General features: G+C 32.6%; 1 protein-coding gene across 1 annotated transcript in view; it reads left to right on the forward strand.

Annotated features, from left to right (window-relative positions):
* The first annotated feature begins 494 nt into the window (after positions 1-494).
* LOC111699515 (dual specificity protein phosphatase MPK-4) overlaps positions 495-19220 on the forward strand; it is a 33114-nt gene continuing 14388 nt past the window's right edge. The window contains exons 1-9 of the mRNA XM_023470202.1: positions 495-589; positions 4727-4812; positions 6706-6778; positions 8374-8444; positions 9993-10039; positions 10275-10405; positions 12249-12306; positions 12408-12610; positions 13131-13184. Coding sequence (XP_023325970.1) covers positions 4791-4812; positions 6706-6778; positions 8374-8444; positions 9993-10039; positions 10275-10405; positions 12249-12306; positions 12408-12610; positions 13131-13184 — 659 coding nt within the window. The 5' untranslated portion in view covers positions 495-589; positions 4727-4790. The remainder of the gene's footprint in view (positions 590-4726; positions 4813-6705; positions 6779-8373; positions 8445-9992; positions 10040-10274; positions 10406-12248; positions 12307-12407; positions 12611-13130; positions 13185-19220) is intronic.

The following is a 19220-nucleotide window of genomic DNA, read 5'->3' on the forward strand; positions in this document are numbered from 1 at the left end:
TTTTCTGGTATTTTTTTCAGCTCAAACCTCTGATAGACCCTCCCGCCTGCTCTCTTTCAAATGATACTTGGATTTAAATACTGAAGTTGGACTTTTTAACAAAAATATTACGTACCACATTCTTTAACACAAACTCGAATTTTTAAATCCTAATAGCTTTGCAACATGATGGTCTAAGCCTTTGATATTTCAAACTTACATTTTTTGATTAAACAGAATACCGTATTTCAAACAAATCAAGTCGACATTAAGTTGCAAAGATATAAAGATTAGAAAGTTAAATTTTGTTGAATTCATTTTAGAAATAAACTTTTAATGAGTTCACAATATCATCCCAGTCTGGGTTTGGTCCTGTCCTATGGTTATTTTCCGAGACTGTATTGGTCCTGTCCGGTGGTTATTTTACGAGACTGTATTGGTCCTGTCCGGTGGTTATTTTACGAGACTGTATTGGTCCTGTCCGATGGTTATTTTACGAGACTGTACTAGGTCGTATAGAGGCTGGTGGTACTCAGGACTTCAGTAGATTCGAGGTTGCTTAGTGAGAACAAGGTTACGGTCTCTAAACATCCTCAATATAAACACACAGGAAAATATTTCTCCGCTTTCAAACAACATATTTTTCCTTTTTTTCTACCACAGTTTCATAGAAACTTTTTTTTAAACAGAAAATTGTCAGTTTTACAAAACTAGATTTAAAATACATTTAAAAATTTAAATTTTAGTCATTGACTACTTCAAAAGCTTTCGTTTTAAGTGTATGTATTTGACTTTTATAAAAATCTACAAATTAAAATTTTGGAACATTTTTAAATCAAATAATAAATTTCTGCTTTAAAATTGATGAGTTGTGAACATTTGTCAAAATTGTTGGTCAAGCGTATTCAAGGGCATTAAAAATTTATAGAATTTGACAAGTTTAGAAATTGCAAATTTCTACTTTTCAAAACTGGGTTTCCCCTAAAGGATTACACCTTTTCAACGACCCAAACCCTTACGGAAAGGATGGGTTTAATGTTTATATTTATATCTATCTTGATAAAAGGGTACCGTTGTGAATTCGGTTGATAACTCTTTAAATGTAAGGTTGAATTAAAAATGTTCGTTGGATTTCACAACTAAAAATTTATGTAAAAAAATTGACTTTTATTATAAACTTGAATTTTCTAATTTCCATATCTTTTAAACCTTCGATATTTGAACTTATAATATTAGATCAAACAGATTTAATATTTTGAAATATCTAAGGTCTGCGACATTGAGTTGCAAAGAAATCGGAATTAAAGAATCAGAGTTTGGGGCAAGAACTCAATCTCTTTATACGCTCTCTAGATACTGGATACACTGGATACTGCAAATACCAGGAATACAGAATATTAAAGATAGAATCCTGCTTAATCATTCATGAAAACTAATTGATATTTATTGATTGATGTTTGCTGCTGCCAAAAATATGTTATTCAAAAATCTTTGGGACTGTTAGACCACGGTGGACTAAGCCAGTGGGGTCGGTCAAATAAGCCTAGGATTAGGCCGGGTACTGTAAAAAGTCTGAACTCCCCATGGGAGTTGTCATGGTTTGACTAAACCCTTAGCTTTAGCCCTCAAAATATACTGGTTTTCTGGGGTTTATACCACTTTAAAATAATAAACTCTTTAAATCTCTCTAACAATAATAAAACTCTAAAACTCTGTCTTAAACTATCTCATATCAATATATATATACTGGGCGAAAAGAAAGATATGCCTCTAAAACAACTTCTATTGATAATCTGGTAGCATGAATATTACAGGATAGACTGATGCATAAAAGAGTTGAGAACCCTTTTATACCCATGCGCGCCTAGCCTAGCCTAGCACGCTTGTTCGGTACAAAAAGGTTCTTAACCAAAAAATGAAACATAAACAGAAATAAAAGTCGCTGCAGGTTAGCCCTCCGACGGGACTATGCCAAGAAAATTGACCACTGTCGTATGTTAGTCTGGTTAGGGCGACGTACTGTACAGAATATGGCAGTCCGGTACAAACTGGGCAGGTCCTGTTCGAATTCAAATTTACTAGGCCCAGAGTGAGACGTAACTCCGAGCAAACTTCCATTTAACTATTCCGATTCGTAACTATTTCAATCTCTTCCTGAGTATAACAGTAAGACACAAATCTCCGTTTTTATCTTACGTGATAAAATCTGAAAACTATCATTCTAGTTTTAGTACCGTATTGCAGTCACTTTTATATAGAAACTGCATTGGAGAATAATTAATTTTTAGCCAGCAAATAAGGATATTTCATTCATCCTCATGATTGAACAGAAGTTTGAAAGGTATCGTACAAATGGCTGTTCACTGTCCCTAGTCATACAAATTTCAATTTCTATGTCATAAAACTGCCCTCACCTTACGACAATATGAAGAGAATTAAAAGAATGTTGATGAATATTTCTAAAAATTGTCCTTCTTCAAGATAATATATGCATATATAACGCCAAGATATCCAGGGGCCTCTAGGCGGACACCTAGTAATCTTTTTCATATCGATCCATTTCAACCAAATAAGACATTGCAAACATTAACTAAATATAGTTAGACCTGTTGAACACTCTGATAGATCAGAATTTAGAACGATCGTGTTGCGAAACTCAGAATCAAGCATTTATCTCTGTTTTACTCAGACCTGCGGATTAATTTAATTCTTCTGCGATATCTCGGCAAGGGTAATATTTATTGATTACAAGTGCCCATAGTGGATATTGATATAAAGCATTCAATAGTAATATATGATCCAAACACAAGTTTTTACATCACTGACACGCTTGGTGTTTTTAAAACTAATATATATTGAAACTTGGGTAGCATCTATATATCTCAGCATCTATCTATCTCAGCATATATCTTTTTCAGCAACTATCTATCTCAGCATCTATCTATCTCAGCATCTATCTCTCAGCATCTCTCTATCTCAGCATCTATCTATCTAAGCATCTATCTATCTCAGCATCTATCTATCTCAGCATCTATATATCTCAGCATCTATCTATCTCAGCATCTATCTCTCAGCATCTATCTATCTAAGCATCTATCTATCTAAGCATCTATCTATCTCAGCATCTATCTATCTCAGCATCTATATATCTCAGCATCTATCTATCTCAGCATCTATCTTTCTCAGCATCTATCTATCTCAGCATCCATCTATCTTAACATCCAATTTAAAATCACTAGTCAAGTCAGCGGTAAATGCAAATACGATTATTTCTTATCCAGCTTCTTTCTTTGCTAAATCTAGCTTTTGATAAACCTCTAAAATACTAAACTGAAGGCAGACAACCTTTATTAAGCTTGCTTATCGTCATGTTTTAAGGGTGTTTAGTAGTCAGTAATGTTTCACCTTTTAACCTTGTATATTGCCAACATATGAAAACAACGGCTAGTTATACTTTTTTATTATAGTACTAATCTTAATTAATCCATACCTGAACAATGTAATCCTTCTCTTACATGCATTTATAGTTGAAAGCAATTAGGATTTCTTTTTTGCAATAAATATGTGTTTGTTTTAACAAATAGAATTTACAAAATGTACAATAATATTATTTATTGGATATTTAAAAAATAGGATGAAAAAGAAAACCGACATTTTAGTAACGTTAAAAGCAAATTGTTTTACTAGAAGCTTAAAAATCAAATAATTAAGTGTAATATGGGTTGGTGTAGTGCATGTGTATACTCAACAATTACTGTTTTCATGTTAAATGGATTACTTAAGAATTTTTTTTTAAGGGGGGGATAATTGATCAGAAAGATAAGAATCAAAAAATATATTTCCAGGGAGGTTGAGAGTAGGGTTTCCACGAAATGGCTAAATCTTTTGGCAATTTTTTTTTGCGATTTTTTGCGCTATTTTTGCGAATGAAACGCAATGAGTTTTGCGCAATTTGCGCAAAACCGGAAATATTTTTTGCGAAAGTTGCGCATGAGACGAAATTTTAGTTTTGCAAAACTTGCGCAAAACCGCAAGTTTTACGCAAAATGTAACTTTTTAGGCAAATTGTCAAAAATTGATATTCTAAGCTTAGAAATAAACAACTGAAGATTTATTCCATACATAAAAAAATATTAACATGCGAGTATGATAACGATTATACTACACTTAATTGGTTACTTCCAGTTACAAAAAGTTTAAATTGACCAATTTAATAGGAAAACATTCCAAAACAAGATTTTTCCAGAATTGAATTCTAAGAAGCACACACCGTCACCAACCGTTTGATTTTTACGAAATTGCGGAATTGCGCAAAATTGAGTTTTGCAAAAGCGGAATAGGGCAATTTTGCGCGAAATGACTTTTGCGAATGATTGCGCAAATTGTTGTTTTTTCGCACAAAGAAAGGAAAATTTTGCGTTTCGTTCCGCAAAAGTTTTGCGAATGGAAACACTAGTTGAGAGGGATTGATATTGTACAAATTAGGACACTTATTCATAGTAATTTAACAAGTTTATAGCAGACCAAAGCCTTATTCTCAATCTTGGCAAGAAAAATAGATCGGGCTTAATACGTCAAAGAAAAATGTAAACAAACCATCCCCCCCCCCTCCCATCTTCCCCTCTCCCATCCCAGTCTCCCCTCCCCCCTCTCCCCTCCCTCTCCTTCCTTAGTTCTGTTCTCGTTGACTATTTAAATGAATAAACAAATAATTTCTTGGATTGATCGAAATATTTTGCTGGGATAGTGTACAGTTTGCAGTGAATGTACTGTACTGCAGAATACAGTGAATTGTACCGTACAGTTTCAATATGACGCACCTACTAGGTCCAGGTACTGTACTACTGTACAGAAGAAACCAGAAATCGGTGAAACGATTGGCGTTTTTTTTATTTTTTAACTATAAAATGTGGCTACGGGTTTGTAATTGGCTTAGGAAATCAGTAATTGCGCAGTTATAAAGTTTTCAATTATAATTGAATTCTTAACGAAATATACAGGGTTCCCTTCAAAGGATGAGACTTCAGAGACGATTATACGGAATTTATTTTAGTCCGTTTTCTTGCATTCAGGGTTCCGTGTTGGTCAAAACTGGCTTATTTCTGTGGTTAATCATAATGAATACCGAAACCAAAAATAAAGTTTTAAATCGTCATGTTCTTAGAGTTTTGGGTCGTATTTTAAGTGTTTTCAATTGTTGGTAACCCTGTAGCCTTTTTGACCAACCATTCCACTGCAGCGCTCTGGTCAACGTTTTTTAAAACATTTTATCAGCAGAGCTTGCGTACAATTGTTCCGATTGCAACTTTTAAAGAGAAATACAGGTTGTCACACAAAATAAGACATGTTTTGAATGTTGTCTTTTATATACTGTATTATGATATTTAAGACTTTTTGCAGTTTATTTCGTTAAAAAATCTTTTGCTCAAATACATTTTACTTTTAAATGAATTTTACTATAATATGGCTCCCATTTAACATTTTTAATATTGTTTTTGGTATTAAACAACTGAACAAATTATGGAAGCAGACATTTACCAACTGTCATGTTTCGTGGGACACCCTGTATATTCACGTTAATATATTTTTCTAGCACATGAATGTTGCTACATATTAAAGATTTGTATTCCCTTGAGCGGGATATTATGTTACTTTGATATCCCTAGGGAAAATTAATTATAACAGCTGATCTCAATACTGTGCAATTGCAAGAATAAGATAATCATTGATATTTGACAAAAGGAGTTAAAAATAATATCAATAAGAGCCACGTGTCCAAATACAGTTTTGATCTTTACTGTATGCGGGATAGATACTTGGATCAGGGTCCTATCAAGGGGGATGGCCAAGGTTATAATGCAAAGAAAGTTATTTCAGAGGTGTACGCATCTTTTGTACTGCAGTGTACTGTCTCTGGGCGGTTACGTAAACACAGTCGGATGTCGAAGCCTCACATGGGATCCATCTTTTAAGTAAAAAAAAACCAATGAAATATTCTGGTCTCAGGACACTATTATGTGAATTATCAAAATTATCAAGATTTAATGCTTTTAACCTCCTCGGATACTAAACGAACACTGATGCATGCTATAATTGTTTACAAATTCCGCCCAGAGAAAACTGGTTTCAATATGTACGCAGAGTATATGGAACTGCAATTAGCTTTCCTTGCATTATAACCTTGGGGATGGCAAGCGGAAGCCGCACCTGTATAGTCTTCATACTGCAAATTACTCACAAAAATAAAGTTGCAACCACGTGCTCATCCTTAGCGCTTCCTAGCCTCACCCCTTTATCCTCTTAAAAAATAAAATATCTTTACTTTTGAATGCTTATTATAGAGAAATGTAGTGTTAATTTAAGATTTTAAAGACGTCATGGCTTCTGTTATAACCTAAACATATTAATCTTATTTTTTTGGTAATTTAAACAAACATTCCATATAAACATGATCTATGATTAATATGTTTAGGTTAAAAATTTCGTAAACAGTAATGAAATCGTTAACGGTGCAGCTGTTAGAAGTCTATTACAGTATTTACGGCGTTAATCCATCTCGTTTTCGTTTTCAATCGTTAGTTTTGTTTTAAAAACGGCTAAGTTTTTGCCGTTTGTTAACGGACTTATATTCGTTTAATTTTGAAAACCTCCGTTTCGTTAATGGAACTTTACCCAGCCCTTACTGTGGTACTAGTTTTTAAAACATATTAAATTGTTTTTTTTTAGTTGAATATCGGTGTCATAGTCCAGAGGATATTTCGGGGGCCTCTACTGAGATAATATTCATACAGGAACCTAGGTTAGAAATCCACCAACTTCATTTTTCCAAACCAAACTTGGTCGTCCGCCATTTTAAATATTTTTATTTAACCATTTCTACCATGTTTACAAACTAAACCTGATTTTTACCCTTTTTAATTCTCTCACAACAACAAAATAATAAAAAGTCTAAAACTTCAATATTTTCTGTTTCAAAATCGAAATATTTTTATCTCCCCAAAGTGTTTCTTGAACTCCAAGAGTTTAAGTTTAAATTTCCAACTTGAGAATTAAATTAAATTTATTCATCTAGACATCCTAATTTTCTTCAACCTGTTTCAAGCCGACATCTTTAATGTAGATCTTAAAGGGACTAGAGACGTAAACATCTTTAATGTAGATCTTAAAGGGACTGGAGACGTAAACATCTTTAATGTAGATCTTAAAGGGACTAGAGACGTAAACATCTTCAATGTAGATCTTAAAGGGACTAGAGACGTAAACATCTTTAATGTATATCTTAAAGGGACTGGAGACGTAAACATCTTTAGTGTAGATCTTAAAGGGACTAGAGACGTAAACATCTTCAATGTAGATCTTAAAGGGACAGAGACGTAAACATCTTCAATGTAGATCTTAAAGGGACTGGAGACGTAAACATCTTCAATGTAGATCTTAAAGGGACTCATGGAGACGTAATTTAAAGTGATATTTCCCTCTTGTGCCCGTTAAACATTTGCATCTGATTAAAGATGAATAAAATGCATGGAGTTGAGAATGTGAGCATGAAGTGCGTAATTTAGACAAGGAACATAGCAGCAGACATTATGACGAGCTTGTATAGTAGAGAGAATTGATAAAATCATGGTCGATATTATCTGCGACTTCGAAGCGTATGTCCATTGGGAATTCTGAAAGTGTGTTTAGTGTTTTAGGACCAAAACACGGTTTCCGACACAGAAAAACACTTTTCTTCAGTTTACCCCAAAGATTTTGAGGCATCGAAAGAATTTATGAAATGTCAGCTTGACAATTTTTTGATGAGTTTTTATACTATTTTACGTAAATCTCATTAATTGGAAAAATAGCTATAAATATGTGGGAACAGTTTTAGTTTTAAAGAGCTCCATATAATCATTTGATCAAAAAACTAAATATCTGCTTAACATTCCATTATCAGAAAGTTAAGAATACGACATTTAATAATTTCTTCTGATTTCTCTTTATTTTTGAATATAACGGTACTAGGCTTTTAAGGCGCTTCGCGCCCATCTTCTATTTCAACTTTTAATTGTGGCTTTATCTCTGAACATCTTCTCTTTGTACAATATAAAACAAAAACAAAAAAGTTTGCGGATTTCATAATATTTTTTGCGCATTTTTAAAACTTTTCAAAAATAAAAAACTTTTAAACACAAATTTTTAAAATTTTGATCATTCATAAACCTTCCCTGGGGTCACGTGAGGTCCCACAAAACAACTGGGCCCTATCATTTCAGCCGTTTTGACGTTTAAATTGATGGACACAAACAAACAGACTAACAAACAGACAAGCTAAATTTATATATAGATGTAAAGTTAAAAAATATGATATTTCATGGTTTAGCGGTGAAATTATAAATCCTAACTTTTTAGAAAACGTCGAGGAGTTTTTAAACGACAAGACGAGATGAGGACAAGATCCCACTCTGCAGATAGATTATTAGGTAAACTAAATCCCCCCCCCCACCCTACTCCTCTACTATTTCTTCTTTTCTTTACATTCTTTTTTTCGATGTATATGCAGCTTAGTGTCCTAGAACTAGTATATATTTTTAACTATGAATTTTTAAATATAAAATAATATAAGTGTGACATTTTTAGATAATCCTATATCATGCTAAAAAGTATCCAGAATTCAAATGTAAAACAAATAACTAGAACTAACCAGTAATAACTTATTCATTGCCTAACTTTGAGTTTGCTTCATCAAATAACTAGAAATAACCAGTAATAACTTATTCATTGCCTAACTTTAAGTTTGCTTCATCAAATAACTAGAAATAACCAGTAATAACTTATTCATTGCCTACTCTGAGTTTGCTTCATCAAATAACTAGAAATAACCAGTAATAATCTCTTTGTTGCCTAGATGAAACTTTGTTGCCAGAATAAACTACGTTTTAACTTTCACGAAGCACTTCACCCTTTCATTGTTGCTAAAAAGATTTCTAGGCCTTTTCAGTAAAGTTTATTTTTTCATAGAGTCTATGGGTAGTAAAAAACAAATTAGAAATATTTGAAAATAAGTACTTAGATAGAGGTCTGAATAAAGCTGAACTAAAGAAAGTATAAAACTAGAAGTTCTGATCAATTACCGTAAAAAGTTAATATTTCTAGACACATATTTCATATATATATTAGCGTAATAAGTTTGATTCAATTTCTTTGTATCTTGGAATATACAGGGTGTCCCAATAAACATGGGAATTCAGTGACTAATTCGATATCGTCTTAATTTTTGAATAATTCTTTGGTTTAGTATAGTGATACCTACTGAGAAAGCTATAATCTGTAAGAGTTTTGTCTGTAATGTTCAGATTATGTTTGTTTATGTTTTGACTGCATACGGTTGTACTTAGTAAAACAAGAAAATTACAGTATAAAAACAGAGTAAACTTGTCCGTCTTCACTGTTCATCTTGTGGAGACATTATAGACACATCTTTACAGTCTTTTACCCTTTTAATAAAATAAATTCTAGCAGACATAATAATATTATGGATTTTGAAATTAGGTATTACATTGCTAATTCATAACAAAGACGATATCCAATTCGTCACTGAATTCCCATGTTTATTGGGACACCTTGTATAAGTTAACGTGGGTCAAGAGAGGTCGGCGTATATAGGGATTCAATGTATACGACTTTTAAATTCATGTCTTAATTTTCAATAAATTTTTTTTTTAATTACAAGTTTACGAGTAAAAGAGACAGTATAGATGAGAGCTGCTCTTTTGTTTCATTGTATTAATAGATATGACATTAAGAATTTCATGGTAATATTGTGTTAATTATGTTCATCATTAGCAAAATAAGAGACAGTAATGAATACTTTTCTAGTGGTTTAATTAATCGCCAATTAATTCACTGTTTGAAAACCTTTTATAAGCTTGTAACTTCGTAAACAATACAAATTCGATGTTAGTTCAAACTGCATTATCACACTTATACTAATCTCATATTTTTTATTTCATGTTGTTTCATATTTTCAGAAGACGACATTGATATGAGACTTCAACTCACTCCCTTAGTAACACAAGTAAGAATATTTTACCAGAAAAATTTAAATAAGAAACTATGTACTTTAAAACTCGGCTTTACAATAATGAAACATTTACTTTCGACTAATTTCGAAAATCCTCGAAATTTACAAGTCTGGACACAGTACAAACTATCGATCATTCTAGCGATTAATAAAATCTATGAGTTTTGTCTCTAATTTAAAAAGTCGGTGCGTAGTTTTTTTCTTGAAGAATGTAAACATTCCTTTTAAGGTGACCGGGTTGGACAGCCAGGGGTCATCAATAGAAACCAGGTCGCGTTCAACCCTAGACACCTCCAGGGCTAAAACATCAAGAAACCGGTTTTCAGCACACAACAACAACTACAACAACAACTTTAACAGGTTCAGTGGTATTTTTCGTTCACGTGAACTTTCTTATTTAAAAACCCTCTGTTATCAGATGAGCGGGGGAAGGCATGGCGGCCATATGTTACAACTTTTCCCCTTCCATGCCACATAGCAATAAACCACAACCGTACGGTCTTCCATGCCACAACATTTGACCCTTCCGGAAATTATTACGTTTTTGAATGATAAATTTATTGCATTAAAAATTGCGGTTTTCTTGCAAAAATCCAGCCGCATTAAGTGAAAGACGCGATACCTTTAAGAAATTTAATAAGTTTATTAAAGATCAATGAACTGTGTGTTCAGTTGTTAAACCGATTTACACTTTACAAAGAAGATTTTATACATCATTATACGCATTGTGGGCACCGAGACAAATTGTTTGGGGGAGTCTAAAGAATAAGAAAATATTATTAAAATATCAATATTAACTGGCATTACTTGAGCAATACAGATTTTCACAAATAAAAATTCTATTTTGCAATTTTCTCGTTAAATAGTGCAATGTTAAAAAAAATATTAGAGGATAGATTGACTTTATTTTTGGGGAAAAATAGGTTTATAGCAGTTTACATTAAAATACTTATTTTTATATTTATATATCTTTTGTATCAAGTGCAGACTGGTTTTATGAGAATGGCAATTTCATTGCACTAAGTTTACTATTTGAAAACCTAATAATTGCCGGAAAGGTAAAATGTTGTGGAATTTTTACTGTCTGTTTCCTTTTAGTTATAATTCCCGTGTAACAGTAAACTCTGTCTCTCTCTTTGCTCTTTCTTTAAATAAGTCACTTTTAAACTATACTTCAGGCAGACGATTTAATTTAACCATAATATCGTCATATATTTGAAGAGTTTCAGGTCGTCTTTACATTCTCATCTTGTGTGGGTAACCGTGTATCTAGAAACACTCCATCCCACAAACTTTGAAAGCGCAGGACCGACATTTTTAGAAATGTAGTTATTTTAAACTTGAGTCAGTGAATATCCATTTTTGTTTTGTTTATTTCGATTTCAATTTCTAGCTTTTACGTGTATGTTTTTACAATTAAATGGTTACAAGTGCGATCAATAACTCTTTTTGCTAAAATAATATTAATCCTTTTTCCAGTCCAGAGCCCGCGATTTAAAAACTTCGGCTCAAACCATAATTCCTTAAACTCGACTTTAAGACCCAATCTTCGACCCAACAGATCTGCTTGTGCTTGTGTCACGTGACTGACAGCTGCAAGATCTTCGGCTCGACTTAAGGAGTTAGGCTCAATGAAAATAAAACCGACCTTGGTTGGTTTTGTGGAGAATAAGGCTCAATGTTGAGTCTTGTTCTCATAAAAACCCTGAATGCGGCATGATTCCAAATGCTTTCAATTTTGAAAATTTTGATAATTCACATAATAGTTTCATATGCCAAGAATATTTCATTATTTTTTATGTTAAAGATGGATCCAATAGGCTTGACATCCGTCTTGTGTTTACTTTGCCGCCCAGGGACAGTACACCGCAGTACTAAAAATGCCTGCACTTCTGAAATAACTATCTTTACATTATAATTCTTTGAACCTGGGTATAGAAAAGTATGGATTAAGAAACTCAGCCCTAGGACTTTCATATCCTGATTTATACCACACAAGTTCAGATATTTCCCTAAACAAAGATATAGGGATTCAATTTCTATGGAATCTTTGGAACATTCCCTCTAAAGAAGTTTTATCTACATCTTTATATCAACAACAACTCATTGGTACCACTGTGAAAGTGAGACCTAAAGTTAAGTATACTTAAAAACCAATTTTTTTTTGATTAAATTAAAAAAAAAAATTTTACTTTTGTTTTAGATCTCTAAATTGTGATACCCTGAAAGTTTCTCGTCAAAGCAGTTCCATTAGCAGACAGGAAAATATCAAAATTATGTTACGATTTTTTCTTATCTGAAAAATTGGTGTGTTTTAAATTTTTTTTTTTTGTGCAAAAATATTGAATATTTATAAAACCAGGATAGCTCCACCAGTCGTCAAAACAGCCTGTCAAGTAGATATGAGAATTCGTTTAGTCGGCAGAACAGTAGCAGGCTAGATAGTCGTCAGGAGAGTGTTTCCCGCCAAAACAGCTGTGTCGAGGAAAGTCCTGTGCTGAGGTCATCTTTGCTTCCAGAAAAAGCATGGCGGCATACTTCTCAGGCAAAACTCTGGGGACACAGGTATACATTGTATTATATACCGAGAATAGATAATGAAGCAAAGTGTGAAATTAAGTCGAAAAAAAGTTTTAAATCGCCATTTTGTTTTACTGCGTCCATTGCAGGTGTACTTCACACATTTGTGCCTTGTAACCTTTTTGGCCCTGGAACATCTTTTAAAGAAAAAAATGTTCCTTAAAATTATTTGATTTTTTCTAAATCAATTTTCTGATTACCGGTCATGCATTCCCGAGTTCATTTCAGCATAAGCTTTACTTTTCATTTCAGAGTTCGTTTCATTTCAACATTGTGGGGATAAGTAGTAAATTTTAAAAATGAGCATTTGCGCACTGTTTTGTATATATTTTATCTTAAGCATTATTTGTAAAAAGGATTTTATTTGTATTGAGTGTCAGAGGAAATTTAAAGATATTTATTTAAAGACTTCGAAAAATTGAAATAACTGCTTGATCCCGGGGTTTAATATAACTAATATAATATGATATAATTAACTGCATTGGCTAATTTTTTCTGTTTTCAGACGTTCTTACTCGGGTTCGGTATGGGATTCTCAAAATGATAAACCTAGTATCAAGTAAGAAAATAAATATTTTTTAAATTTACAGTTTTTTGTTCGATAAATATCTTATCATTTAACGCTCTAACTAGGCAAGGGAAAATCGATTAGAATTTTGTTAATTACTTTCTTAAAACTGAAGCCAAAACAAGTACTTTATAGTTCTAGAATAGATATGTCTAAGGCTCCAAAAAAGCAAAATTGAATTGTTGAGGTAAAATTAAAGTCCAAGACGTTGCGACACTTTAAAGTTGACCCAGTCTGAAAAGTAAATGCCCCGCGTTTAAAAAAACAAAAGTACTCATTCTGTATTATTCATCCTAATTATAGATCAAATAGAAAGGTTTGCACCATCATCCATCAGGTTGCAAAGGTTATTATGAAAACAAAGTCTTATATCTAAGCAAATGGGATTGGGATGGAACCAACCAGAGGCCGGATTTAAAGAATTGGAGCAGCGACTTAAATTTAAGCCGCGGCTCAAATATAGTTGGTTCCATCTGAAATGGTATTCAATGTTTCAAGATTTGAACCGGCGCTCAATTGAAACCGGTTTTTGGCGGATTTAAAACGCGACTGAAATTCATTAAATTCGGACTCAGTACGTCTAAACAATCCTCAAAAATAAAAGTAAACAAAAAACTTAAACAAAGAAATCTAATCTAAATATGCAGTCTAAACATTCTATGAGCTACTTCCCTGTTCTAAATCAGAAATCATGTTGCACGACGATCTTGAATTCGCCATGTTAATTCCCATGTTAATTCCATGTTATTTCCCATGTTAAGTCCCATGATAATTCCCATGTTAATTCCCATGTTAATTCCTATGTTAATTCCCATGATAATTCCCATGTTAATTCCCATGTTAATTCCCATGTTAATTCCCATTTTAATTCCCATGTTAATTCCCATGTTAATTCCCATGTTAATTCCCATGTTAATTCCCATTTTAATTCCCATTTTAATTCCCATGTTAATTCCCATGTTAATTCACATGTTAATTCCCATGTTTATTCACATGTTAATTGTGAGTTGTGATACCCTATATTAGTATTTAGGGCACAGTAGTACATTGTAGAAGTATAAGCTTTCTTTGGAATTGGAGATTTTTAAGTCTTATCATTTTTGAACGAATTATTTAATTACTGAAAACCAAATTGCTTGAATTATGATTTGATATAATTTATCTTGCAACTTTTTTTACTTTATATTAGGGGAAAATATTGTCTTTTCTTAAAAGTTTAAAAGCATTTAATTCTGATAATTCATATTTTTGTTTTCCTGTAGAGAACCCACAATTGAAAATAATCAGTTTTCAAAATTTTAAACATTGATATCTAATTCATACTTGATTATACAAAGCTGTTAAGGGTACCGTTGTGAATCGGGCAGCGTAATCTTTTCATGAAGGGTCACTTGAAATTACACTTACAGTCCCTTTAATAGTCTTATGAAAATATTAAACCTTATCTATCTCTGTCATAAAGAGATGAGTTCTGATAAAGAATTGAATGAATGAAAACTTCTTTTTCTTTTTACCAAGAATAAGATTAAAATAGAGAAAGCTGCATTTTCAGCTTTGGTTAACTTCAGGACAAAAAGAAGAAAAGATATTTTCGTTCTTTAATGTACCTCTCTCTATTCAAATACTTTATAAATCTTTATATAAAATATTAATATATTTATTTTCTATTTCTTACATATTTACTTCTTCATTTGCATTTGCTTTTTGTAATTTTTATACATCTTGGTATTTTTTTTCTTATATTTTCTCCATGAATGTTTTTTGTGTTTTTTTTGTAAAAGAACAATTTAAAAGAATTTTTAAATTTTTTTCTTGATAAATAAAAATATAGTTATAAATTGATTTCCATCAAATGTGGTATTGTATCAAAATCAAATATATTTACTTACCGATTTATTATTATTAATTAATCCTCTTTTCTTTGACCAAATTTAGCTTTAAAAGGAATTATATTTCCTTGCAACCCGATGTTGTAGACCTTTGCTATGTCAAACTATACATTTTGTAAGATCATATAGTTTAAGTTGGAAATAAGTTTTCACCTTCAGGTTGCAAAGATAAAGGGATTAGAAAATCAGAGTTTGGGGCAAAACGCTTGATTCCTTAGCAGATTTTCCGTTTCTATCGGCAGATTTCCAAAAAAAACAAAAAAACATATGTATATATAAATATCACCCTGGAGAAACCAGGGGTAGATTGTCTTATTGCACTTTTTCATTTTACACAGAGCGTTAGACAAAATATTAAAAACGAGAAAATGCTATAATGTTTGTTTAATGACCAATAGTGATCGAAAGTCACAGCTACCGGGATATATATATATATATATATAATGTACTAGCTAGGGAACCCAGCGCTGCCCAGGTTACTAAAAGTTACTCGCGCCGTTTACCTGCACTTGAACGATTTTACCGAGAAACTAAATTTTCGCTTTTAAAGTCGTTTTACTCAACTTAGAACCTCTGAACCAAGTATAAGAAGATTACCGTTTTGAAAGCTTCCCGATTTCCCCAATCAAAAGTTGAGGCAAATCAGTTCAGGGGTTCCTCAGTTATGATCGGACAAACAAACAGTCATACAGACGAACACCAAAACATACAGAAAAACAGAGATTACAACTTTATACATATAGATGTAGTCAATACATTTTAATTCCGACCAACCATATACCTTCCATGTGAGTTTTAGAAAATAATTAGGTTCAGCCGCTTTGACGACCAGACAAGAAAACAGACAGACAAGCCAAAAATAAGCATATTTATAGATTTAATGCGAGTTCTATAATAGAGGTTCAATGAGGCATATAATACAATACATGGAAAATATTAATTATATTTACAAAACAGTTTCCATTCAAAATAAATATTGATCTTTTTCCCAGTATTCCAAAGTTGGTTTTAAAATTGAGGGGGTTTGCAATTTTTAAATTGGAATCATACAATTGGCTCAGCAAAAAACAGGCTCATTGCCAAGACTGTCTCAAATAAACTTATGCAGGTTCTTCCTAACCTACTTTCTTTTTATGAATTTATCTAATATTGTTATCTGTCTATCTGTATATCTGTCTATCAGCTATCTGTCTATCTGTCTATCAGTATCAGTCTATCTGTCAATCTGTCAATCTGTCAATCTGTCTATCTGTCTATCTGTCTATCTGTCCATCTGTCTATCTATCTATCTGTTTCTCTATCTTTCTGTTTCTCTGTCTATCTGTTTCTCTGTCTATCTGTTTCTCTGTTTCTCTGTCTATCTGTCTATCTGTCTATCTGTCTATCTGTCAATTTGTCAATCTGTCAATCTGTCTATCTGTCTATCTGTCTATCTGTCTAAATGTCTATCTATCTATCTGTTTCTATATCTATCTGTTTCTCTGTCTATCTGTTTCTCTGTCTATCTGTCTATCTGTCTATCAGTATATGTCTATCAGCTATCCGTCTATCTGTCTATCAGTATCTGTCAATCTGTCAATCTGTCAATCTGTCAATCTGTCAATCTGTCAATCTGTCTATCTGTCTATCTGTCTATCTGTCTATCTATCTATCTGTTTCTCTGTCTATCTGTTTCTCTGTCTATCTGTCTATCTGTATATCTGTCTATCTGTATATCTGTATATCAGCTACCTGTCTATTTGTCTATCAGTATCTGTCTATCTGTCAATCTGTCAATCTGTCAATCTGTCTATCTGTCTAACTATCTATCTGTATCTCTGTCTGTCTGTTTCTCTGTCTATCTGTCTATCTGTCTATCTGGCTATCTGTCTATCTGTCTATCTGTCTATATGTTTATCTGTCTATCTTTCTATCTGTCTGTTTGTCTATCTGTCTATCTGTCTATATGTCTACTGTCTATTTGCCTATCTGTCTATCTGTTTCTCTGTCTATCTGTTTCTCTGTCTATCTGTCTATCTGTCTATCTGTCTATCTGTCTACCTGTCTATCTGTCTGCCTGTCTATCTGTCTATCTATATTTCTGTCTATCTATCTATCTGTCTATATTTCTGTCTATCTGTCTATCTGTTTCTCTGTCTATCTGTCTATCTGTCTACTGTCTATTTGCCTATCTGTCTATCTGTTTCTCTGTCTATCTGTTTCTCTGTCTATCTGTCTATCTGTCTATCTGTCTATCTGTCTATCTGTCTACCTGTCTATCTGTCTGCCTGTCTATCTGTCTGCCTGTCTATCTGTCTATCTATATTTCTGTCTATCTATCTATCTGTCTATATTTCTGTCTATCTGTCTATCTGTCTATCTGTCTATCTGTCTATCTGTCTATCTGTCTATCTGTCTCTCTGTCTATCTGTTTCTCTGTCTATCTGTCTATCTGTCTATCTATCTATGTGTCTATCTATCTGTCAGGATGTAATCTGCTGAATGTGAATATATCTACTTGAATAGATAGAAAGATTAAGAGTATATTGTGTACTCCGAACTAGAACTATTGAATGCTGCCAGAGCTAAATGAACTTGATTGATCTGGGAACTTAAGATATTTCTGTAAATAATCAGGTTTCGTTTATATTATCTGAATGGTAGACAATACTGCCAAAAAAAAGTCAAGGATTGCGCGTTTGTAGAGAATCTCATAAATGTATTTGAGTATTGCGTAGATATGAGCATTGCAAAACTTAAAAATGATTAAAGGGACTGAAGGCGTAATTTCAAGTGACCCTCCATGGAAAGATGGCAATGCCGGTGTCAAAATTATAGTCTGATAAAAATTATGAAAGATATCGCCGTGTTCTGACTTTTAAATAAAAATAAACAGCTTAAGAAACAAATCAGATCAAGGTTACCGTTGTAAATCGGGAATTGCCATCTTTTTCTGGAGGGCCACTTGGAATTTCGAATTTGAAAGACCCATGCAAAAAAATTGTAGGTATAATTGTAATTCTTGGTTTAAAAGTTTTAATTATATAAATTTGTTAATTGAATTAGAACCCGTAAAATTTCTTAGACCCTAACAAAAAAAACTATTGTGCCTATTACCCATTGACAAATATTTACAAAGGAACTAAGTTTTTGCCACAAACTTAGATTTTTTAATCACTATATCTTTGCAACCTGAAGACGTGAATAATCTTTGATCTAACTAAGATTAATAGTTTGAAATATAAAGGTCTATGACATCGGTTTAAACGGATAAAGGGATTAAAAAATCAGAGTGTGTGACAAGAACTCAGTTTTTTAGGCCATTGAGAGACGTGTTAAGTTTATTGTTTTTTGACAAAGTGATATCAATCAATATCCTTCCGAGGAGGAAAGAATGAGTACATTTTGTTAAAAAAGGTTCCATCTCTTTTTTTTTGTCTTAGACTCACTGTCTGCAATCACAGGAACAGGCCTTGCTACTTTATCTTTATAACTGGTAAAGAAATATGTTACAAAAAAACACAATAGTATAAACAGAGATATAGTATCAGCCTTCAGAATCTATTAATGGTTTTCTTTCCACAAAAGAAATTCAGGTGCTTGTATGATCAGCTCTGAAAAATTCCGGTGTGCACTGTGAACAGTCTAAACTAGTGTTTCCAGCAAACGATAGGTTTCGCGAAAATTTTCGGTCGCATTTTCGGGAAATTTCGCTTCGTTTTCGCTTTATTTATTTTCGCGATAAAATGCGAAATTTCGCGAAAATGCGAAATGCAAAATTTCGCAAAAATAATTTCGCGAAATGTCTGATGTCTCCTAGTCATTCTGAAATCTATATTTAAATTTTGTGTTGATCCATTAATTGGGCTCGTAGATTAATCCCTCTTTGAAAATGAGTCTTGTACAATCAAAATTAAGTCTTTTTTGATTTTTGCTAAAGCTTTGCGTTTGTTTTTAAAAATTCTGTATTTTCGCGAAATTTTCGTTTTTTTGTTGCATAATTTCAGTTTTTGCGAAATTTTCGCATACAGATTGAAGCGAAATTTCGCGAAGAAAGCAAAGATTTTTGCATTTTTCGTGAGCGAACGAAATGGTCGCGACAAAAAAATGTTTGCGAAAAGATTTTTCCTTTTCGCTGGAAACCCTAGCCTTCTGAACT

This window comes from Eurytemora carolleeae, unplaced genomic scaffold (assembly GCF_000591075.1).
Source record: "Eurytemora carolleeae unplaced genomic scaffold, Eaff_2.0 scaffold365, whole genome shotgun sequence".
NCBI lineage: Eukaryota > Metazoa > Arthropoda > Copepoda > Calanoida > Temoridae > Eurytemora > Eurytemora carolleeae.